At 52.5% G+C, this 24862-nt stretch overlaps 2 protein-coding genes across 4 annotated transcripts in view; both read right to left on the reverse strand.

The window, feature by feature from the left end:
- The window catches only part of PTK7 (protein tyrosine kinase 7 (inactive)), a 65457-nt gene extending 56443 nt beyond the window's left edge, over positions 1-9014 (reverse strand). The window contains exon 1 of the mRNA XM_059400425.1: positions 8706-9014. Coding sequence (XP_059256408.1) covers positions 8706-8784 — 79 coding nt within the window. The 5' untranslated portion in view covers positions 8785-9014. The remainder of the gene's footprint in view (positions 1-8705) is intronic.
- A 1200-nt stretch (positions 9015-10214) lies between these two features.
- KLC4 (kinesin light chain 4) lies at positions 10215-24848 on the reverse strand. 3 transcript variants are annotated; one of them, XM_059400428.1, is made up of 16 exons: positions 24631-24848; positions 22330-22612; positions 20690-20920; positions 19155-19236; positions 18339-18549; positions 17775-17862; positions 16067-16168; positions 15696-15869; positions 15281-15380; positions 14731-14783; positions 14476-14546; positions 14205-14313; positions 13056-13196; positions 12467-12582; positions 12047-12110; positions 10215-10678 (listed from the first exon to the last, which is right to left on the reverse strand). In XM_059400428.1, exons 1-16 carry the CDS (start codon positions 24810-24812, stop codon positions 10628-10630), a joined length of 2058 nt encoding a protein of 685 aa, XP_059256411.1. In that variant the 5' UTR covers positions 24813-24848; the 3' UTR covers positions 10215-10627. The 3 variants fall into 3 exon arrangements, with proteins under 3 accessions (XP_059256411.1, XP_059256413.1, XP_059256412.1); XM_059400430.1 differs by lacking the exon at positions 24631-24848 and adding an exon at positions 24169-24302; XM_059400429.1 differs by lacking the exon at positions 24631-24848 and adding an exon at positions 24090-24170.
- Positions 24849-24862: the final 14 nt, after the last annotated feature.

The following is a 24862-nucleotide window of genomic DNA, read 5'->3' on the forward strand; positions in this document are numbered from 1 at the left end:
CTCCCCACGGAGCCGGGAGCCCTACTCAGGGCTCTATCTCAGGACCCTGGGATAGAACCTGAGCCAAAGGCAGATGCTTAGTGATTGAGCCACCCAGGCGCCCCATCTGCCTTCTTTGACTCAGATAAAATCTTCTTTTTGGAGGACACTTGGGTGGCTCAGTCGGTTAAGCGTCTGCCTTTGGCTCAGGTCATGGTCCCAGGGTCCTGGGATCAAGTCCCGAGTAGGGCTCCCTGCTCAGTGAGGAGTTTGTTTCTCCCTCTGCCCCTCTCCCCAGCTTCTGCACTCAAGCTCCCTCATGCTCACTCTACTCTCTCAAATGAATAAATAAAATCTAAAACACACACACACACACAAACTTCTTCCCCCTCATAAGAATTTTCTCCCAAACCTTTCTAGAATTTACTCGAACTTCTCCATTCCCCCTTGCACCCAAGGAATAAAACCCTAATACCCACATCACCAGTTGATCGAGTCTAAACACATCTATGCCCACGCACTAGACACTCCAGAACAAAATACGGCCCTTAAAGTCCTCTCCCTAAAACTACAGGTGAGGAAAAGGGCCTATAAGATGTGACAGAAACAAAGCTGAAGGTTGTGAATGGCAATACTGGGTCAGTCCCCAAAGGTCACCACATTCAAAGTCTTCTAAGGTCTTAAGTCCTCAGGTTGAGGCCCAAGTGGCAGGTGGGACTTGTCCAATGTCATATGAGCAGTCTGGGGCAAATGTGGGAGCAGGGCCCGTGCCTCCTTCCCAGTGCCTCCAGACGAGGGACACACCCCCCTCCAAGGTACCCAGAACTAGAGCCCACCAAAAACCATCTTTGCTACTGAAGAGACTCTACCATCACTGCAGCATTTTTCTAAAACAGGAAAGCCTACACACTTTACCTGGGACCACTGGAGGACCCAGGTGTCCAGTGAGAAAGGCAAGCCTGGTACTTCTTAGTGAGATGTGGAAGAAACTCTGAGCAGCCTCGCTTCCCTGAAGTCTCAGCCAGGCTTCCTTATTAATTATTACATAAGGCTTTAGAAGCCTGCATGTGCAAGGCAGTAAAATCCTCCGGTGGGGGGAGGAGCCCAGAAACAGACCAAGATCCCAGCAGCTACAGACATATATACCAAGCAGGTACAGCACTGGGGCCTCAGCCTCTCGGGTTTCTCCTACAGTATGAGATGAACAGCAATGCTCCAAGGCCACCACCACAGGAGGCAGGTGAATAGTAGAGAAAATGACTCATCTAAAACATAATATTAGACTAGAGTTCACCAAAATCATCTTGGCCCATCAGCTGAGAAGCAAAGAGCCACTCATTCCAATGGGATGGCCACATATGATTGTATAGGTTGTGCACTACTCAAGATACCCAGCCAAGGTGTTAATACTGAAATATTGCCCTGTGTCCTGATGCAGGGTTGCATTCACTTGGAGGAAGGGCACCCATTTCTAATTTGCACAAAGGTACTCTATGAGCTAGCTGTTGGGACACCTCAGCCATCCCCCAAACAGACCCATTATTCTCCTCACTGCCTCACCAACGGCACCCCAGAAGGGGCAAAAAGGAGCCAGTGTATCTCCCAGAGCAGAGGCAGTGCATGCTACTGCCCACTCAGGCCTTCTTAACCACCCAGGGAGAGAGCCATCCATCCCTCACCATGCCACACCTCGGGAACCTCCCTACAGTATTGACAGAAGGTCGCACAAACTACCCAGAGTGACCGGGGAAACCCCACGGCCATCCCATGATCACAGAATCTCCTCCTCCCCTGGATATTCTAAGTCAGCCAAGGCTGCACAAAACACAGCTTACCACCCACTCCCTAGAAGAACATCGGCACGCCCAGGGAGACAGTGGCCCTGAACAAGCAGTGATCACTCTGGGAGAATCTGCTAGGACAGAGGGAGAAGAGTTCTCACCAGGAAATGCAAAGAGCTTGTGCCCACCTTTCCAAGATGTTGTTGGAATACTGAGACCCATTTAGAACATCTGTGCTCTCAAATGAGGAAACCATTTCTAAAGCTGCCAGTCCAAAATAACTCTGGCAAGCTCTTACAAACCATTCTAGAGATTGAGGACTGGAAAGACAGGCTGATGCCCTAAAAGGAGACAAAGGGTCCGGGTAGCCTCTGGCCAAAGAGGCTACACCCCTGGGTCAACCATCTCCAGGGGGAACATGACCTTGAACTTTCCCGGGGGGTGGACAAGGGAGTGATCAGCGGCACTTGTACCTTGCAGATGAGGAAACTGAGGTTCAAAAGGTTAACTAACCAGCTCAGGGTCATAAGGCTAAGCAGCAATTAAGCCAGGTCCAGGATACAGAAAAGCAGGTGTCACGGGACCACAAATGTCTTCTCCTCCTCTATCATGCACTGGTGGGTGTGATGTTAGACAAGAGCCAGCCACGTTTTCAGACTCCTGGTCCAACGCCTTTATGTCATTCTGATCCATCACCACAGCCTACCTCTATGAGCAATTCAATTCTCTCTTCCCTCTGAAGCCCTTCCCCTCCCTGTTTGCTCCTGTGTCATGGACTTACTGTCCTACACATTCTAGAATGGTCTATTTAGCATTTTACCAAGTGGCGTCTTTTACTACACTTCATGTGATTCCCATCTCTCTGTCGTGTCTCCTTCCTGCCTCCTGCGTCAACTGAGACACTTCCCCCAGACGACACTCGCAGACGCTTTGGACTGAACCCATCCTAAACCCCTCCAGACCAACACCAACCTTTCTCAACACCACACCTCCACTTTAACGGACACAGCTCTTATGGAAACCCAGTGGTTCTCAAACCTGAACATCAGTAAGAATCTCCCGGGAAGCAATTTTGTTTTGTTCTACTTTTCTGGGAAACCATTTTAAAACTCAGTTTCCTTCTGAGCTTGAACTGCGACGGGACTGACTATTCAAAATCTGAGATAGAGGGGTGCCTGGGTGGCTCAGTGGATTAAAGCCACTGCCTTCAGCTCAGGTCATGATCCCAGGGTCCTGGGATCGAGTCCCGCATCGGGCTCTCTGCTCAGCAGGGAGCCTACTGCCTGGTCTCTCTCTCTCTGCCTGCTGCTCTGCCTGCTTGTGATGTCTGTCTGCCAAATAAATAAATAAAGTCTTAAAAAAAAAAAAAATCTGAGATAGAATCTAACAAACAAGAAAGTGAAATACCTTTTCTGCCTCCTTCCCTGAGGATTCTGATGGGCAGGTCTGCAAGCCAGGCCCAGACAACTCCAATTTTAAATAGGTCCTCCAGTTACCAGCCTTTCCACAGTATTACTTGATGGTCTTTGGACTACAGATCCACATCTTCCTAACACATGACTCACAATCCCTACCCCGCAACTCAGGACCTCATTCTTAGAAATTAAAGACCCATCCAAACCAGCAAATGCATATCCTTGCTCACCAGGGTCTCAGCTGGCAGGAGCTTGGGACTGGCAGGACACCCACTCACCTGTGTATCCTTTCCCCAGAGTCTGGTGACCCCAACCTCAGCTGCAAGAGGGGAAAGGCGCCTGCATGGGTCTGGCCTTCCAACAAAGCTTCCTCCCTGCCCCACTGCTACTTGGTCGGCTTTACTGGGAGGGAAACGGCCTAAACACAGAGAAGAGGATGGAAAAAGTGACATACTACAGAGGGTTTCCTCAAACCACGGATTAGCTGTAGCCGCTCCCATGCCAGCTCCCCACGAAGCGCCGGGGGCTCGGCAGGGCCCGGTGTGCACTCTGTGGTGAACTCGGGAGAACTCCAAGACGGCACTCTCAGCTGGCCACAATGACAAAACTTCCACAGCAGCAGCAGCATCAGGGACTAGAGGACCAGGCGATTGGGGTCGGGGCAGAGGGGAGGGGTGGGTTGCAGGACAGAGCAAGAATCCAGGAGGGAGGCAGGCAGGGAGCTCGAAGGCAAGGTGAGCGCTAGCAAGCGTGGCCCTGAGCCTGTAACCCCACCGTGTGTCTCTGCCAAGGGCAGCACCAGGGGCACATGCTACTGAGGTTAGGGACAGTAGAGAAAGTCTCAGGGAACAGACCTAGGGCACCCAGCCATGCTCAATGACCCTTTCCTCCATCAAGAAAACACCCAAGACTGAATCCCTGGCCCCAAACTGCTCTTGGCTCAAATATTAGAGTCTGAACCAGCCAACATCCATCCCAGCTGAGTCTCACAGAAGCTCCTCCGGCTTAAACACAAACTCACACACAACCTCGCTCCGAAATATAAAGTCTTCCAAAGATTTAACACCGGTAAAGCCGCTGGAGCCCAGCAGAGACATTATGAGTCAAATGTATTCCTGAAAAGTCCTCTGCTGACCAAATTTCTGCCTCACAAATCCAATTTCTCCACTGCCCTTCATTATTAAACGAGCACAGGCGCCTCGAGGAAAACCAGAGGCTCCAAGAGGAAGTGAACAAGTCACCAAAGGCTACGTACCTTCTAGAGTCCCACGTTTTTTTGCTTTTTTAAGATTTTATTTATTTATTTGACAGAGAGAGATCACAAGTAGGCAGAGAGGTAGGCAGAGAAAGAGAGAGGAGGAAGCAGGATCCCTGCCGAGCAGAGAGCCCGAAGTGGGCCTCGATCCCAGGACCCTGAGATCATGACCTGAGCCGAATGCAGAGGCTTAACCCACTGAGCCACCCAGGTGCCCTAGAGTCCCACGTTTAATGGACAAGTTTCCTGACAAAATCTAAATCAAGTTCAACCCAAAGGGAGGTGATTTTTTTTTTTTTTGACACGGTGAGGCAATTTTTACATGCAGACATCACACAAAAGAGTGTATACATGAATTAAAAGTTAGTTAAGGTAAATCTTCAAATACTGTGCAAGATCTAGGGCCCCTAATTTGAAAGCTCTACCCCTCAAGTTTCTGTATAAGGAGACCAGGATTTCGGGCACCTGGGTGACTCAGATGGTTAAATATCTGCCTTTGGCTCAGGTCATGCTCTCCGGGTCCTGGGATAGAGCCTTGAATCAGGCTTCCCGCTCAGTGGGAGAGCCTGCTTCCCCTGCCCCTCCCTACTGCTCATTCTTTTTCAAATAAATAAATAAATAAATAAAGTCTTTTAAAGAGAGAGAGAGAGGGAGAGCGCATGTGCCCAGGACTCCTGGAACTCTGAGGTGTAGTCACCTGGGTAGCTTATTCAATGCAGACTAGGTTTCTCCTTGTGCTCCCCGGGAATGTTGATGCCACATTTCTGTGGACCTTATTTTGAGTGGCCCCTACACAGCTCACCATTTTCGAAGTGTGGCCCTCCAGGACAGGTCAGCTTCCTATGTACATGGGGTTGCCAGGCCCAGAACTCTTGGAGAAGGCCGGAAGCCCTGCCACATCAAACTCAGAAAACCACCACAATGAACAGGCAGCCCAGAAACAGGGAAGGAAGGTCTGGTCCCTTGATACAGTCACAGTAGAGCAGGCACAAGGAGGAACAACAGGCAGCCCCAACCCAGAGGAGCTAAAAGGGACACAAAAGACCCCTGACAGCAAGGAGGCAAAGGGAATGTTTACCTTTGCCCTTGATTACTCTGCCCAGTGCCCCAAAAATTTCACTCACCTTTTCAATAAACCTAGAGAAGGACCCATCATAAATGATACTGTAAGGAATTACGCAAGAGGGGAGCGCTTTAGTTAAAACTCAAATGGGACAAAAATAGGTTAGTGTCCTAAGAATGACAGAATCCGAAAGTCCTACAGGCATCTTTCTGGCAGGAGAACGGGACAGCTTTGGGGAGGAAGTGGGGCTGAGCGAGAGATGGGCCAGGCAACATATACGAAGGACTGGCTGGAGAGGAAAGAAAGGGCTGAGAAACCACGCCTATCTCAGGGGATGGTAAATTGACTCGTTGGGTAGCAATGGAAGGCTCCAGTAGGTGGAAAATATTTCCTGTTAAGAGGTGACTGTAAGGCTGGAAACATATGTGGGAAGCCCATCCCAGGAGATGGAAGAACAAGAAAAGGGCCCTGTATAGACTTTATTACATTTAATTCTTCGCACAACTCTGGGAAGTCTCTTCACAGAGGAGGCAAACTGGGAGGTCATGAAATTTGCCCAGGGCCACGGGGTCTGTCAAAGGTTGAGTTGCTCTTCTCCACAGCCTGAGCTCTTTCCACCACTCAGCCCTGCTGTGAACGCCAGGAGTGTGACTAGATCCATCAGCAAGCCAAGTACAGAGATTATCCATGCCCTCCCTCGCACCAACGACTGAGGAAACCCACCACTGATAAAGCAACTCCCAGGTCTGAATGACAGGCTGCAGAGCCTTGAGGAATCTGCAGGACAGCGTAGCTCTTACTGTGACAAGTCAATCTCCCCAAAGATACAAGAGCCTGGAAGGAAGAACCCAGAGAGGGGGGATGGGAAGAGGAATGGGTAGTGACCACAACCAACCATGCAAACAGCTGGGGCTAAGAATCCCAGATTTCCAAAGTCAAGCCCTCTCTTCCGCCTCCACTGTATTTATGTCCACAGGAATCTCAAAGTTTGGAAAGCTACACAGCTATTTACAGCATAATTATCCAAACTTCAAAATGGTCTAATCCACAAACCAAGCTAGCCTCGGTCCCTCACTCTGGCCTTATTAACAGCAGGTCTCACTAAACTCCAGTTAATTACACAGTTAAACAATGAGATGGAAAAATCTACTGTAATCTATTAAAAAATCGTTGCCCCCTGAAGTCATGCTGTCCAGGGATGCATTGAGTCCCGGATTTCACCAGAAGACAGCAGGCGCCACGGCCTCAGCTGAAATTGCTTATAGCACAGGGACAGGTTCCACACCAGGACAGACTTGGTGGAACTGATTTAAGGCTCTCATTCAAATGTTCCTTTGTTGAACACAAGACATCTCCCCACCCCCAGCAGAGATTGCAGACTTCCAGTCCCAAACTGACAGCCTGCCCTAACCACCCCCCCCACATATACAGGACGCCCCCTCTCTCCACTTAAACACCCGTCATCGTCGTCATCGGATTAACATCGATTAACATCAGAGTTGTCTTCTCACAGAAGGAATTTAGGAATTTAGTATTTGTTGACTAACAAGGACCCAGTCTACACCAGAATTTCCCCTTGACTCCAGAGCTCTAGCTCTAAACATCAGCATGAAGATAGCCATATCAGGCAACCCACTCACCCAAAGCCCAACAGCCACCAATCCAGGAAGCCTGTGAGCTGGGGCTGCTCGTCCATATGGCTGCCCCCACCCCATCCTGGCTGCACAAAAAAACTTTCAGACTTCCTCTGGGAGCAGATGTGGGTCCTGCCACGAGCAAGAACCACCCTACACATCACGAGAAACACAGGGCAGCTCCAGAAACACCTCCTACGATTCCTGGGAACTTGTTCTTACCTCTCCTTTTAAACTAGGGCTGGGGGAGATGTTGATTCCATCACCACCAAAATCCCTCAACAGCTGCCAGCCAGGGAGATGTCAGAAAAGGCAATTCTCTACCCCCACCGGTCCTATAGACACTCTTCCAAGAAAGAGGAAAAGTGATAAGCTAGAACCAGGAGCCCTGAGCAGATTTCTCGAAAAAGGGCTGCTGCCAGGATCATCACCAAAGATTTTGTGTTGTGGGTTTTTTTTTTTTTTCTTTTTCTTTGGGGAGGGGGGTGGGTGTTGCATATTTCCAGTCCAGGCCATTTGTGGTGTGCAGGTAGCTTGGTGCTTTCCTGTAAAGCACTTCAACACCTCAGTGGTGACTCTCAGGTGTGACCAAGCCAGGAAATAAAGGCGGGGGATGGCGGGGGGGGGGGGGGGGGGGGGGGGGGGGGGGGGGGCGGGTCCTGTCTGCCCCGTAGATACAAGCCACACCCTCATCAAAACGCCAAGGCCCTCCAATAAAGCGCAGAATGAACTCTTTTTGCCTTTCTGCCCGCAGAATGGGAGATTTTCCTTCCTCCGTGAGGAGAGACAGGATGGAAATCCAGGAAGGAGCAGAACCAACCCCGTCCGCACCTTTGCAGGCCGGCCATGCCCGATTTTGGCAGCGGCCTTCACACATTAGTCACCACGACAGCCTCGGACTCCCCGCTCCCCAGATTCGACCCGGCTGGGAGTGGGCTCCGGGCTTGGGGCTCCGGGCTCAGGCCCAAGAGCTGGAGGAGACGGGGCGGGCCCTATTTTTTCCTTTCTCCTGTCCGCACTAGCAGGGTCATCAGGGTCCCAGCCTGGCTCGGGAACTTGGAGAAGGGAAGCCGGGAGCGTCTGGCCGGCCTAGGTAACAAAGCTCCGCGCTCGGCGCGGCGCAGGTCGATCCCGCATCCGGCCCCAGGCCGGCTTCCTTCACCTAGGCAGAGACTGCTGGAGGGACTCCGTGCCCCCACCAGCCACCGCATCGCGCTCCCCTAAAGTAGGAACAGAGTCGTTTCCCTCCCGAAAAGAAACTCCCCAGCGGAGCCCGGGAGCCAGCAACTCCCGGCAGTTCCCGAGCAAACTCTCCGCTCCGACAGGGAAAACTCCGTGGCGGGTAGAAACGCGTCCTCGCTAGCGCCAAGGGAGAGGGGCCCGGGCGAATCCAAGGGGGCGAGTCCGCGGGAGCTTCGCCACCCCGGGCGCCGGGACTTCGCGCCTGCCGCCAGCCTCTCCACCACTCCAGGGTGTCTCGCCCGGCCCAGCTGCCCAAAGCCACCTCCTCGTGCCCCCTTTTGCCCGCGGGGCTCCCGCGCTCCCCGAGCCCCGTCCCCGCAGCTCGCCGCGACTCACCGCCCAGCAGCGGCAACAGCAGGACGCTGAGCAGGGGCAGCCGGCGGAGATTGCTCGGGATTCCCGGCGCAGCTGCCATCGCGGCAGGCTCGGGAGGAGGACCCGGCCGGCGCTCGGCGGGCGTTCGAACTGCGCTCCGCGGCGGACCCGGGAGGCCGAGCGCACCGGAGGGCGGGCGCCGCTGCAGCAGCCGCAGCCAGAGCCCGAGCCCGAGGCGTCCCGAGCCGGACCCGCGCGCCGCTGGTACCTCCAAGCCCTCGCGCGCCGCCGCCACCGTCGCTGCTGCCGCCGTCGCTGCCGCTGCCAGGCCCCGCCCCGCGACGCCCCCTCCCCGCCGGCCGCCGCGCGGCGCCCCGCCCCTTCGACGCCCCCTCCCCGTCGTGGCGGGGAGGAGCTCGCAGTAGGGGGAGGGGTCTGGAGATGGGTAGGGGACATAGGGAGGGAGGCCCTGGGGATTGTGGGGACCTGAGCAAGGTAGGGCAGCATAGGCAGTGCCTACCGTCCATTCTGCAGGGACTTGGGGAACCAAAGTGACTTTAGTGGCCCCTGCGGAGGATGGTTCTGGGCCTTCCCGGGGGCTCTGGGCATCTGTTCCCCCCAAATTCTCTGGGTAGAAAGGGGAAAAGGTGGGCTCTGGCTCACGTCTCAACGACCTAAAATCCTGAGGGAGACCTAGAACAGAAGGGTGTCCTTGATGTCCCCCAAGCAAAGTAACCTGGAGTTACTGAAGAACCCCAGGAACCAGCCTGGAGAAGTGAGGGACCGGTGCATGGCTGGGGTCTGGTTTGGCTCTGGACCAATCTGAACCCACAGGTAGAAACAGACTGGGCTCTGAATGCCTGGCTGAAGGCTGTTAAACTGACAAATTTATCCCAAGTCCATCTCCAGGCAGTCTGGGCTGCAGGGCATGGCCAAGTCTCCAGCTGTGGGGAGGCCCTACGCAGCCCTTGTTCCAGGCACCCCCCCAACCCCCAGCGCCACCACCCCCACATTCTTTCTTTGTTGTGAAAGCAGCAAGGGGTGTAGGAGGCGGGTCAGGAGGAGTCAAGCTTTAGAAGATGGGCCCCAGCTGCTGCTCAGGCCTCCAGGATATGCTGAGAGGGGATGGATAGTGAGTGCCTCATCCCCCTCTGGCTCTGGAGGGCCCCCCAGGCCCGCTTAGACCTCCCTCCCCCCAAGCAGCTGGGAGGAGGAGGGGCAGCCACAGAGGGCCTCACAGGCCGGGAGCAGTGGCGCCAGGACTCCAGGGTCCTGCCACATGGCCACCACATGTCCCTGACAACCCAGTCCATAGCACCTTCTCCTTGGGGTTGTGGGCCTCCTCCCCCATCCCCCAGATGCCTTCCTGCAGGCCCTGCTGCAGAGGATACAAACAGAGGAAGGAAGAGAGGAGAGATCCAAGAATCAACACTTCTCTTGTTGCCCCATCCATCACTGTCCCTTGCCCTTCTGCGAAGGGCCCCAACACAACCCTTGCTCCCTACCCTCTTCGGTCAGGACTCAAGTGGCAAAATGGTTACCTGATTCTTTTATTTAAGAAAAGTGAAATACACGGACCTGAAGTGAGGCAGCAGAGGGAACAAGAGAGGCCAGAGCAAGGCAACTTGGCTGGCCAGCTCCAAACCCTCTGACTGAAAAGCCAGCAGCAGGCTCCATCTCTGAGATGTGTGCCTGCTCCTTAAGCATCTTGGGGGCCTCAGAGCTAGCTACTCTGAAGGACTATGAGGAGAGGGTGTCCTGAGGGTCCTTCCTGAGGGGAATTCCTGAGGAGGGAGCCAAGACCCTAAGGGCAGCAGCAATCTTCTGGTTAACTGCTCTCCCTTCCCTGTCCCACCTTGGGATTGGAAGAGCCAGGAAGCAATAGGGAATGCTGAGAGGGCTGTGGGGGGAGACCCAGCAGACCTGGGGGAGTGGGTTGAATGTCAGCTGCTTGAAGAGAGATCCGTAGTGCTGGCACTGAGGCCCCGGGAGACCTGAAACAGACAACACCATGCCATCAGACCAGGGACCTCGGCTTCCCAAAGACTGTCCCCTGGAGTCTAGCCATTATGTGACTGTGATTGCAGTCTGTCTCTAGAGCTAGGATAGAGCCTGGAACTTGATTCTCAAGCTCTGGGGCTCTGTGTAGTTTTGGCCTTTGCTAGGATGTTCAAGAAGGCCATGATCTAAGGGCACGTGGGTGGCTCAGTCCTTAAGCATCTGCCTTTGGCTTAGGTCATGATCCCAGCATTCTGAGATCCAGCCCCACAGTGAGCTCCCTGCTCAGCAGGAAGCCTGCTTCTCCATCTCCCCCTCCCCATGCTTGCGTTCCCTCTCTCTCTGTGTCTCTGTGAAATAAATAAATAAAATCTTAAAAAAAAAAAAAAGAAGAAGAAGAAGAAGGGATGCCCGGGTGGCTCAATCAGTTAAGCTGCTGCCTTCGGCTCAGGCCATGATCCCAGGGTCCCCAGATTGAGTCCCGAATCGGGCTCCTTGCTCCACAGGGAGCCTGCTTCTCTCTCCGTCTCTGCCTGCCACTCTGCCTGCTTGTGTGTGCGCTCTCTCTCTCTCTGAAAAATAAATAAATAAATTCTTAAAAAATAATAATAAAATTTTAAATTTAAAAAAGAAGGGGCTGGATGGCTCAGTGGGTTGAAGCCTCTTGCCTTTGGTTCAGGTCATGATCCCAGGGTCCTGGGATCGAGCCCCACATAGGGCTCTCTGCTCAGCAGGGAGCCTGCTTCCTCCTCTCTCTCTACCTGCCTCTCTGCCTACTTGTGATCTCTGTCTGTCAAATAAATAAATAAAATCTTTTTTAAAAAATTTTTTTAAAAAGAAGAAGAAGAAGAAGAAAGCCATGATTTGGCGGAGAGAGTGCTTGAAAGACCAACATGAATATCAGCCTATATATCCTATACTCTGAACGTGTTGACACAAATGGCCAGTTGCCATTAACATGTCGTTACTGCTGTCTCAGATATAGATGACTTAATACTGTTTTTTTTCTTTTTCCCTTCTCATCTGCCACTGAGTCCCCAAGGCGGAGAATATGGTGGCTGCAGGAGGAAGAACAGTTGGTATCCCCAAATGATTCTTGAATTATCCATAATTCCAAAGTACCAGTTTAGAGAACATCAACTCCTGTTACCTTCCTGATTAATTTATTCACTTCCATCTCTGGCCCAAAACCATCCCATAGTGGTCACCACCCCAACAAGGTGTCTGCGCGATTCTCTTCTACCCAACTCCACTTCCCTGGTTGAGTCTTCACCCCAGAAGACTCTCTCCTCTTCCCTAGCTCCTGCAGCACCGGCCCCATGGCTCCCCTTTTTTGCTCACCCAACCATATGCTCTTCTCTCACCTGGAGGGGTGCTGCACTGGGTTGATTCAGATAGTTTAAGGAGGCTGCCCGCTTCATGTTGCTGCTGCAGTGCAAAAAGAAAAAACTGAGGCCTCCTCTCTTCCCTGTTAGAGGTCCTAACACTGTGGGCCCCTCGTGCATTGCTGTATGCATCAAATCACAGCCTCCTCACCATCTGACAACCACCCACCCCCAACACACACACATGCACAATCTCTTAACTTCATCAGTAACCGGCATCTCCTCGGCACCTCTCCCAACCCCTGAGGCACCCATCTTTCCCAAACTCTTTCCCCAGGGCCATCCCATCAACCTCCTCCAGGTTCTCTCCAAGACACTTCTCCAGAGATGAAGGGCCAAGAGGAGTTGGAGGCAAGGGTTTACTGATCTGCTTTACCATCTCTCAGTCTCACTGTGTACCTGGAGGTCCGAGGCTCAGTCCCCTGGAGTTTCCTCACCAGGAGTTCGCTGCTTCTACGAAGCACATCCCGGATCTTGCCCAGAGAACCACTCCTCTGCAGGGTCCCACTGCCATCCTGGCAGAGAGGGATGGGGCACAGAAGCTAAGGGGAGCCCATGCAGACAGGCTTCCAAGTCTACTGTTCCCATTTATCCTGCACACATCCCACCTCCCCCAAAAGCCTCATGATTGAAATCAAGAGCCCTAGGCATGCCTGGGTGTCTCAGATGGTTAAGTGTCTGCTTTTGGCTCAGGTCATGATCCCAGTGTCCTGGGATCAAGTCCAGCACTGAGCTCCTTGCTCGTCAGGGAGCCTGCCTCTCCCCCTGCTCATGCTCTCTGACAAGTAAATAAATAAAATTTTAAAAAAGAGAAAGTAAACAAGAGCCTTACCAATGATGGCTTGCCTACCCCCTTGCGAGGGTGGGACAAACTGAACTGGAGTGTGGACTACGTGCTCTCATGTCCTACCTGGGCAGGCCCAGAGCCTCTCCCCATCACACCAGCAGGAGGGAGCCCGAGAGATCAAGGGGTAATAATGAGACTCACCCCTGACCATTCCACGGCCACAGAAGCGTCTTCACCTCCCTCAAACTTCACGCTGCCCCCAGGGCCCTCCTGAGAGGTCCTTCCACTGTCACCTTCCCCAAGCAGCTCAGCCACCTTGGTTTGGCTGATAGGGTCAGTGCCCTGGAAGGAAAAGACAGGTGCTGGGAATCTGCACTCCTTAACTCCTCAGGCTGGAGCTTTCAGACTTTTTTTACCATTAGCCCCAACAGGGGAGACATTTTTCCTTGTGACGTCCTAGTACACACATACTGGAAAGTACTCGCCTCTTCTCTTTGCAATGCATTCCTACTTACAGACAGATATCCATTTTCACTATGGTCACACTGAATTGATTTCAAGACCCACTAATGAGGGGCACATGGGTAGCTCAGTCATTAAGCATCTGCCTTTGGCTCAGGTCATGATCCCAGGGTTCTGGGATCAAGCCCCGCATCAGGCTCCCTGCTCAGGGGGGAGCATGCTTCTCCCTCTCCCACTCCCCCTGCTTGTGTTGCCTCTCTCTCTGTCAAATAAATTTTTAAAATCTTTAAAAAAAAAAAAGACCCACTAATGAGTCATGACCCACAATTTGAGAGACTGACTTCAGGCTCCCCTCAATCTCAACCCCCTCACCCACACCACCCATGACCCTCCTCAGTAACTTCTTCAAACTGTGAAAGGACATGACTTTCCTTTCAATAGTCCTGTTTAGTGATGTGAATCTTGAACTTGGAGTCCTGACCATAAAGGGCATGGGTAAAAACACACTTAAAATCAACCACAACTGGGGCACCTGGGTGGCTCACTGGGTTAAAGCCTCTGCCTTCCGCTCAGGTCATGATCCCAGGGTCCTGGGATCGAGCCCCAAGTCAGGCTCTCTGCTCTGCGGGGAGCCTGCTTCTTCTCCTCTCTCTCTCTGCCTGCCTCTCTGCCTACTTGTGATTTCTTTCTCTCTGTCAAATAAATAAAATCTTAAAAAAAAAAAAAAAAAAGAAAAGAAAAACCACAACCACGACTACAAGAGACTCTCACCTCCCTTTCCCTGCTTTCTCCTCGGCCTTTCATTCTTTTGAGACTCTAAAGAAGCCTCGGTGATCCCCCATTCCCAGGACCTACCTTCCAGACCTCCTTCCCCTCCTGGTCACTGACCTGTTTCTGGGAGCGTAGGGCACATTCTTCTAGGGTCTCAGCTGCCTCCAGCTTTCCCTGGCGCCTGTACAGAGCTCCGAGGTTTCTCAGAGTAGTGTTCACTGTGGGGCTGTGGGAAGAAAGTGAGGATGGGTTCAGAAGAGAAACAGGAGAGAGAGGGAGCAGAGCCAAGGGAAGGTCAAAGGGCTGAGGGGAAAAGGTCTCAGAGGCCAGGCTCAGGGTTTGGATGGAGGGCACGGGAGGCCAAGCCAGCATCTCACTGGCTGCTCACCTGCTCACTTTGCAGGCCTTGTACCAGCCTCCGTACTCTGTGTAGGGTGTGCCACCCTCTCGGTGTCGGCTCTGCAGAACAGAGGGGGTGAGCCAGAGCTGAAAACACAGAGATGCCTAGGGGCTATGGTGTGGGCCGGGCTAGGGAAGGCACTGGACATCTGGAACTGGAAAGGGTTAAGGAGCTGGACTCATGCAAGGAGGAAGCAAGAGACCCTGGTGGCCTGGGACTCCCCAGGCTGGACACCACACTCACTTTGCTCATTTCCTCCCGCTCCTCTGCATGCATCCAGATGGGCTTGTGGTCCTCTAGGAGTGATACACGGATGGGGTGGTAAGGTTAGAGAACAGAGCTAGACAGTACAGAGGGGAGCCAGGAGACAGAGGCCCATGGAGCTGAACTAAAGTGGTCTGGCTCTGCCTGGGAACCATTAGGGCGTAACCCCTCACCTTTGGTCTGCATTTTTTTAAAGTAGGCTCCACAGGTGGAGCCCAATGTAGGGCTTGAACTCATGACCCTGAGATCAAGACCGGAGACGAGATCAAGAGTCTGACACTCCATGATCCCAGCGTCCTGGGATTGAGTCCCGCACTGGGCTCCTTGCTCCGCAGGGAGCCTGCTTCTCCCTCTGCCATTCTGTTTGCCTGTGCTCACTCTCTCTCTCTTCTCTGACAAATAAATAAATAAATCTTTAAAAAAAAAAAAAAAGAGTCTGACACTCAACTGACTGAGCCACCACCCAGGCGCCCCAGGTCTGCATCTCCTCACCACCCTGTAGCTCCCTCCCCAGGCCCACCCCACTCACCATCCACAGACCCAAACTCCTGCACATGCGCACGGGTCAGAATCTCTTTGTAGAGCGTCTCAGCCTCAGCATATTTGCCCTGTTTCAGGTAACAGGAAGCCTGGGGCAGAAAGGCAAAAACACGGGACAGAGACAAGGTCTCAGCAGGGCTCAGGGACTTCCACCTCTTGGTCTCTTTGTGACTTTTCCTAGAGATCCTCCTCAGACTTTCTTTTCTAGCTGCAGGGTCAAGGGTGTTCACTCTGCTCCCAGGAGGCTATGGGACTTCACCTTGCCACTGGAATGAGGCAGAGCCCTCAGCCCCAAAGGCAGCCCCCCAGAGGCACAAAGGTGTCGAGGTCAGCGTACCACAGAGGATGCTTTTCCTTCCCCTCCCTCCATGCCCTTCCAGGTTGTTCTTCCCTTCTGCCCTTACCAGGTTGTTCTTGGTCCGGGCTACGTTAGGGTTGTCCGGTCCCAGCTGCCCCTCATAGATAGCCAGGGCCCGCCTGTAATAGCGTTCCACAGCCTCATACTTGCCCTGGTTTTGGCACAACAGGGCCAGGTTGTTCAGTTGCTTTGCCACATCTGGGTGGTCAGTGCCCAGGACCTGGAAGGGAGTAAAGGAGTGACAGATGGCTACGGCTGTGTGTGTGTAACCCACGTGGGGAGCAAGGGAAGGGAATGACAAGAGAGGGAACAAGGCAAAGAAAGAGGGTTGGGTAAAAACATGAGGGAAGAGGATAGCCTGGAAGAGAGATGGTGGAGGAAGGGTCACAGCATCAGAGAATGAGAGAACACAGGCACCTTTTCTCGAATCTCCAGTGCACGCTGGCAGAGTGGTTCGGCCTCCTTGTACTTGCCTCTTTTGCCATAGAGCACAGCCAGATTGTTGAGTGTAGCAGCCACCTGGGAAGAAAGGCCCGTCCCCCCAGCATCGATGCCTTGAGATCCAGGAGTTCTCCTCCTGCACAACAGGGCCCCACGATGCAAGACTCCCAAGGGAAGAGGACCGGGGCCAGCCTAACCAGAGGCGAGGGAGGTTTTGAAGGTTCTCTCTGGGGGTGGTATCGCCCTCTAGGGGGATTTGTAGATATTTCTGGAGGTGGGATTTGGTGTGGTTTTTGGTGGCCATGAAGACTGGGGGCACTATCAGCTTTGGAAAGGTAAGGATGGTACAGATGTTCTGCATGTGTGGGATAACTCTGTTAACTTTGGAGTGTCCGGCCAGACGTCTGAATACCGTGAGCCTTGACCCTTAGTGGGATAGCAAGAGGGGAGCTGTTTTCTCAGCTACATTACCCCTGCCTACCATATAATGCAACATAAGAAATTATGTTCATAATTTTGCAAAATACCTTGTTTGCAAAAATACTTTTTTTCTCATTTTCTCCACTGTGACAATCCATCATTGCTCATTTTCTCATCATATATGAATAAATCTGGCCTGTTGTTACTGAGTCTGACATGGGTTTTTAATCTTGTATCCACCAATTCTTCTGCTGTCATTTTCTTTTTTTTTTCTTTTTTTAAAAAATTTATTTATTTATTTGACAGAGAGAGATCACAAGTAGGCAGAGAGGCAGGCAGAGAGAGAGAAAGGGAAACAGGCCCCCTGCTGAGCAGAGAGCCCGATGCAGGACTCGATCCCAGGACCCTGAGATTATGACCTGAGCCGAATGCAGCGGCTTAACCCACTGAGCCACCCAGGCGCCCCTGTCATTTTCTTTTTAAGTTTACTTATTTTTTTAGTAATCTCCGTGCCCAATGTGGGGCATAGACCCCGATATCAAGAGTCACACGCTCTTCTGACTAAGTCAGTAATGTGCCCCTGCCCTGTCATTTTTTCTTAGTACTTCTTACATCTAGTGTCTTACTGCTGTCAATGTTCTAAATCTAAAGCTGTATTATATCATATTATATGTAAGTTATGTGCTGTATTATGTCTTCTACTGTAGTTGGAGTTAATAGAACTGTTAGCACGTCATGTTTTCATTTCATTATAACACATCCTATGTGTTATTTTATTCTGTTACTTTCCTCATTTTTATATGATAAGGTGACATTCAACATTTTTTGGAATTGTACGTGTAGGTCAGTTACAGTGTCTATGAATCATGCTTCAGGAAAATACTCATTATAAGAAGGACTCATTGTGGGGCGCCTGGGTGGCTCAGTGGGTTAAAGCCTCTGCCTTCGGCTCAGGTCATGATCCCGGGGTCCAGGGATCGAGCCCCGCATCGGGCTCTCTGCTCAGCGGGGAGCCTGCTTCTCCCTCTCTCTCTGCCTACTTGTGATCTGTGTCTGTCATATAAATAAATAAAATCTTTAAAAAAAAAAAGAAGAAGAAGGACTCATTGTGCCTCAGAGAGCTGAGAACCCCTGGGCTTAGCAAACAGGGCCTGGAAAAAAGAAGCCCTCACAGCTTCTCCCTGAACAGTGAGTGGGCTGAGGGCAGTGGATAAACAAAGAGAAGCCAAAAGAGCAGGAGGTGAGGAGGGCATGGAGTACTGACAGCAGGGTGGTCCCGGCCCAGGGTGCTCTCCCGGATGTTGAGGGCATCATTCAACAGGTGGGCAGCTTCCTTATACTTATTCTGGTCCCTGGAAGAGGAGAGAAGTGACAGGGGTTATCCTGAACTCTGCCCCCAAGCCATCTCTTTCCTTCCTTCCCTTCAGTATGACTGAGGTACATTTAAGGGTTAGGACCCCCCGCGAGGAGACAGGAAGCCTAGGGGAGAGCAGTGAGAGTTCACCAACACGCCTCTACGTAGATCCAGAACACTACCATGAAGAGGAGACCAGCTATAGGATGCAAGAGATGGAAACAGAGAGGGAAAGAGACCCTCTCAAAGGAGGGAATGGAGAAGCGAAGAGCCTGAGAGGTGTCCGGCTCTGAGGTCAAGGGGTGACGTATGAAAAGAACAAGAGTGCTGGTGCAGAGGAAGGCCCCGAGTGGGGTCACTTGGGAGGCCCAGCAGGGAGAAGAGGTACCCTCTGGAGAGGAGGAATGGGAGCCGAAGGTGGATCAAGGTGGGAACCTGGAGGCAGAGCTGGGAGACGAGGAGGCCAGGACTCACCGATACACCAGAGCAAGGATGTTGAGCATGGTTGCGACATCAGGGTGGCCACGGCCAGACGTGCGCTCCAGGTCCTCCAGTGCCTGCTTACAGAGTGGCACGGCTACCTCATAGCGACCCTGGGCTGCGTACTGGATCACCAAGTTGTGCAGGGTCCGCAGCCTTGCTGGGATCTCATATCCACTGTGCTGGGCGCCCTGGCCACGGGACACTATCCATCCCGGAAAATGAACAGGAGACTTCCTCAGGGCACTTCCTCTCCCCTTTGCTATCTGCCCTCTCCACCCCAACGCTGCCTGTGCGCACCCCCTGCCACGGCCTCCCAACCCCCAGACCTACCTCTACTGCTATTCCTTCACCCACTCCCTGGTACCTGTGCCCCTCACAACCCCACTTGTTCACCCAATCACTCATTCATTCAACAAACTTTACTCAGTAAGCATGAGCCAGGGGCTGTGTCAGGGATGTGAAAATAAGAAAGACCTGCTTCTTTCCCTCGAGGATTTCATGTTCTTTCACTCCAGGTTCATCACCCCATTTGACTTTGAGCTTCTTACAGGCAAGAACTCTGTCATTCTCAACTCAGTCTCCCTAGTGCCTACCATAGGGCTCAAGACACATTAACTATGTAATAAATATTGGTGAATAATGGGGAGGCTGTGGAAATAGAACCAGAAGCCCAGACTCTACCCTATCTCCAGGGGAAGTGAAGAACATATTTCTGGATGGTGAGCATCCCATATGCAAGGGGGGGCCATATCTGGGACCAGCCCTCTGCTGCCCCTCTTTACCCTCCAACTCCAAAGACAAACTCACAGCCATTGCTGGAGTCTTCTTCCTCCTCATTGGGGAAGAGATCATCCAGGGAATCCTTGGTGGCATCACCCTCCTTCTCCTCCTGGAAGGCAAGAAGCAGCATGGCTAGGCATAGATATCCCCAGCAGCCTCTTCAGGGCCCCTCTAAAGCATGAAATCACTGACAGGTGGCGAAGTCTCTTGTTCTTGTCCCTGCCACTGGGAAGGCTAGCATCTGTCCACCAATCTCAGCCCGCTCTTGTTTGTAAATATCCTTCTTTCACATTGAGAACTTCCTAAGCACCCTCATTCTCTAGCCTCCACACCTCCCCACCCTCCTCAGTTCTTGTAATTATAGCCCAGTGCTGATCCCTGTGTGTTTACACTGATTATATGTCTGTCTTATCTTTCCTGAGGGCAGGGAGTGTGTCTGATCTTATTGACACGTACCCAAAGAGTACCCAAAGCGTCTAGCTCAGCCTTCTCCCCATGATCTGCCACCACTCCCTCTCGACTCAGTGCCCAGCCCTCACTGTCTCACCTACTTCTACATGGGGAAATCTGCTTTGTGCCCCGAGCACATCAACCTTGCAGAAACACCTCCAAGCCTCCCACCCAGCCTTGTCAATGCGTCCAGTGCAAATCATCCCACTTTTCCTGGGAGAGATCAGCTCTCCAGCCCTGGAGCCTTACCTATTGACACATTGCCACCCCCAGTCTAGAAAGCTCCTCCTTTCCCCTTCATCATCCATCAAAATCCAGCCCAACTCCTAACCTGTACAATGAAAAAAATCCAACCCAAATCTTACCCCACCCCTGTGTACGACCTCATCTGCAAATCCTTCTCAGGCCATTCCAGTCCCCCCAAATCGATCCTGGAATTCCTCCCATTACTGAACCACTCATCCAGCCCTGAGCATCTGAAGTGTCACATCGTGTCGACGACATTGTGTCATCACACACATGTCCTCATGTGTAAGCGTTGGCCCTGCAGCTCCATTAGGAGCTTGAGAGGACAGGAACTCTCATAGTTCTTTACATCTCCCCCACACACAGCCTCTCACACTGCCTATAGCAGAGGGATAAACACCTGACTGTTGAGTGAGGTTTACACTTCATACATCTTGAGAGCAAATTTTAGGAGGGTCTTGCTCGACTGTGCTATGCTTTCCCGCGTTGGAGCATGTAGGATTCTGGGCTGGAATTGCCCGGGTGCTTATGTGTCTCCCCCAACCCCAAAACCTCTAACTGGGGAAGCAGGAACTCTGTCTGCCTCAATCACTGCTGCACCCCCCAGCAGAGTGCGCAGTGCCCGACATACACAGCTGTCACGGAACTACGTGCAGACCGAATGAGTTAAGACTGTTTCAGCAGTGCTCCTCTCTGGAGTTGGTGTCAGGACCTGCATTCGGCCAGGTGGGGGCAGGTCGTGCAGCAAGGCCAGTCCCTGCTGCTCATGACCAGTTGCCCCCACATCTCTGGTGACTCCTAGCTGTCCCCCCAAGACTGGCGACTCCCAGCTACCCCCATAGTCAGCCTTGCTGGTGCACGCTTACCGCAGTGTGCCCATCCTCATCATACTGGCGCAGCTGGCCCAGGAACTCCAGGTGCTTCTTTTCCTCCTCCAGCTGGGCCACAGCCTGTTCGCTGCGCTGGAGCCGCTGCTGGGTGCCTGCCAGCTCATCCCGGAGCCACTGGTTCTCCTGACACAGCCTCCGTACCTGGGCCCGCAGCTTCTGTTTCTCCGACTCCACTGTGCTCAGGTGGCTGGCCAAAGCCAGCATCACCTAGGTGGGCACATCCCATGAGCGCCTGACTCTGGACTAGAGTGTTCCGGGATTAAGTGGGAGGTGAGCCTAAGGGGAGGCAGCAAGACTGGCAGGGGCCAGGAGGCGGGGTTGGGCAGCAAGAGTGCTACCTTCAAAATACACCCTGAGGGGTGCCTGGGTGGCTCAGTGGGTTAAAGCCTCTGCCTTTGGCTCAGGTCATGATTCCAGGGTCCTGGGATCAAGCCCCACATCAGGCTCTCTGCTCAGCAAGGAGCCTGCTTCCTCCCTCTCTCTCTGCCTGCCTCTCTGCCTACTGTGATTTCTGTCTGTCAAATAAATAAATAAATAAAATCTTTAAAAAAAAAAAAATACACCCTGAATCCAATTTTTCACAACCTTCAGAGCCACCACCCTAGGCCAGTTCACCATCACTTCCCACCTGGGTAACTACCGCCTCCTCACTGGCCTCTGTTTTGGTCCTTTTTCCTTAGAGTCTGTTCTCAACCCAGCAGCCAGCTAGTCCTTGTAACATGTTAAGTCAAGACCACATCACTCCTCTGCTCCACTTTGTAACTTTGGAATACCAAAGTTATTGGAATACTTTCATCTCATTCAAAGTAAAAGCAACATCCTTGTGATGAACCACGAGTTCCACATGATCTGTCCCCTTGGCTCTTAACCCTGCTATACCTTACACTTCATTTTCTCTCTTTCTTTCTCCTTCTTTTTTCTTTTCTTCATTCTTTCTCTTCCTTCCTTTTAAGATTTTTGATTTTTAAGTAACCCCTCTACCCGATGTGGGGCTCAAACTCACAACCCCAAGATCAAGAGTCTCACACTCCATGACAGAGCCCGCCTGGCGCCCTTGCACTTCATTTCCTATTTTGCTTCACCTCACCAGCTCTTACTGCAGCCATACTGGTCCCTCACTGGCCTTACCGGGAATGCTCCAGTTCCGGGCCTTTGTAGGTACTACCCACTCTGCTGTAGATGCTCGTCCCCCATTTATTGTAGGACTTACTCCCTCATCTTCAAATCTTGGCTCAAATGTAAGACTTTTTTTGACCATCATATCTAAAGTTGTATCCTCTTTCTGTACCCACTAGTCACCTTCTGTTTTATTTTTATCCCTTTTCCTTCGCAAGTATCACTCTTTGACATACAGAATCCTTTCCTCATTTGTGTATTGTTTGCCTCCTGCAGCTAGAATGCAAGCTCTGAGATGGCAAAGATTTTTGATTATTGCATTCAGTGATATTTCTCCAGTGCCCAGAAGACTTATGCCTGGCACAAAGCAGGGGCTTAATACATATTTACTACATGAATGAATGCAAGCATCTAGGACCAGGCAATCCTAAATGACCCCAAAACTCCAATCGGACAAATGCTCCTCGAAGGGCCACTTGGTATCACTTCCTTCCTCTCACCTGGGCCTCACTCAGTCCCAGCTCAATGTTTTCCATGGAACGTCGCAGCTGCCGGGCCTTCTCATGCACCAGTCCTTCTTCATGGCCTCCCTGCTGCAGACACTCAATGGTATGGGATAGACTCTGCAGGACAGCCTGATGTTCACTGTGTAGGGCCTCCAGCCCTTGGCTCACCAGCCGAGTGCTTCCCAGGATCTCCTCCTGGCTGAGCCGGTGCCCTGCAGGTTCATCCCGCTGCCCCAACACTAGGCCTGACATCTTGGCCAGGGGGACCTTGCCTGGGCTGAGGAGAAACAACAGAGTTCAGCGGGGGTAAAGATAAGAAAGAGAGGCTCAGCACCTTGATTAAAGGGTGGTAAGAACCCAAGGGAAGGGACAAGAGAGAGTATGGGTGACCTGGTTTAACTGGAGAGAGAGTGACCAGTGGGGAGGGAACCTACAACACTAAACGCAAAGCTAAGGTTGTGGGAAAGAGAGAGGGAGAGGAACTGACTTGAACAAAGAAAGATTATTGAAGGTACAAAAGTGCTGAGATCTAGCAATCGGATTTAGAACTCAGGACGAGAACAGAAAAGTTGTTGGAGGGGCGCCTGGGTGGCTCAGTGGGTTAAAGCCGCTACCTTCGGCTCAGGTCATGATCCCAAGGTCCCAGGATCGAGCCCCACGTCGGGCTCTCTGCTCAGAGGGGAACCTTCTTTCCCTACATCTCTCTGCCTACTTGTGATCTCTCTCTCTCTCTGTCAAATAAATAAAATATTTTTTTAAGATTTTTTTATTTATTTGACACAGAGAGATCACAAGTAGGCAGAGAGACAGGCAGAGAGAGAGGGGAGGAAGCAGGCTCCCCGCTGAGCAGAGAGCCCGATGCGGGACTCGATCCCGGGACCCTGAGATCATGACCTGAGCCGAAGGCAGCAGCTTAACCCACTGAGCTACCCAGGCTCCCAGATAAATAAAATCTTAAAAAAAAAAAAAAAAAAAAAAAGTTGTTGGAAAGAGAGCGTGGGTCAGGAATAGGAAAAGCAATCAGAGGAGAGACAGCACTACAGGGAACATAGAGGTTGTCTGAAACACTGAAAAAGAAACAGGGTTAAAGCAGACAGGAGATACAGGAGAAACAGTGCAGAGGTTTCAGAAAATAGGAAAGGTACAGGATTCAAAGTTACAGGGAAGAGGGGAAGAAGAAAGGAGCCTTCATTGCAGGACCCGGATGAGAGGGCCCCAGAAAACTCAAGGTGTTCAGAATGCGTCAGTCTCGGAGCCAAGGCCAGCATCTCCCAACCTAGGAAACTCTGCTTCTTTCCCCACTAGGCCTTCAACCTATACTTCCCCAGATGTCAGGCACTCTTCCTACTCCCTCCAAAGAGCCTCGTTTCTCACCTTTCCAGTATTCTTACCCTTACCCGTATCCGGAGCACCACCCTCACCTGTGGCACTCAGGCCAAAGCCCGGAAGAAACTCTTTCAGTAACCAGGTACTCACAAGGAACTGCCCTGCCCAAAGTCCAGAAGTTCAGCCCTCCCACCCCTTCTCTCACCACTTCACAGCCACCCAGAGGACCTGGCACAGAGCCCTACTCAGGACAAACACCCTCCCTCTCTCTACTTCAGGCCTTCAAAGGCGACCAGCGTCCCTCTTCCTTCAGGAAGCCAACCTCCCATTCCAGGCCACGGGAAGCTCTTTTCTCCCCAAGAAGGGAATGAGACTTGATCTGAGATCTGCGGCAAGGGGCGTGTCTGAGAAAGGGTGAGGAGGCAGACCTGGTCACTCCTGACCCATTCACTTTCATGGCTTTGTCTCCGTCATGACCACCTACTAACAGGCTCTGAGAGGAGTCACCTTAGGGTGCCTCTCAGACGCCTGATGATGCAGGAAAGAATAGCACGTCTTCTGAGCGGCTGTAGGGTCACAGAGTAACGCGGTCTCCCAGCTTGGGCATGCGATCGAGGATTGTTCCCGGCTGTCGACCTGCCCTAGGGCCCAGGGTGGAGACAAAGTGAGACGGGCGGGGGCGATGGGGGGAGGTGCGGGGGCACCGCCGAGCTCCGCGTCCCGGGCGAGTACCCAGGAGCCAGAGAACGCCGAGGTCAATGAGTCAGTCGGTAGCGCAGGGGGCGGGGCAGGCCGTCTGTCTGTCCTTCTGGACGCCGAGGGGCGGGAAGACTCGCGGGGGGCGGGGTTTTTCGGCTTGTCTGGAGTTGTGTGAGGTCGGCAGGTGGGGCCTTGTCCCTCTGTCCCGGAATGCGGAAAAGAGGTAGTGGGACCTCAACGCTAAGCCCCAAAGTACCCTCAAAGACTCACCCGCAGTCTGTCGCTCTGGTTGCCGCCCTTGCCGGTACTGCCCCTTTAAATCCATCATGGCTGCCGCTCGAGGCAATTGTTTTGACGGCTCCGAGGGGCGGAGCCAGCTCCCCAGTCACGCGACCTAAGGGCTGCAGGAGGATTGGCTTTGACCGCGCGCAAGGAGGAAAAGAGGTGTGCATCCACCTTGGTCTCGGGTTCTCTGCCCACCTCCTTACGTCAGGAGAAAGCG

The sequence above is a fragment of the Mustela nigripes genome, chromosome 5 (assembly GCF_022355385.1).
Source record: "Mustela nigripes isolate SB6536 chromosome 5, MUSNIG.SB6536, whole genome shotgun sequence".
NCBI classification, from domain to species: Eukaryota; Metazoa; Chordata; class Mammalia; order Carnivora; family Mustelidae; genus Mustela; species Mustela nigripes.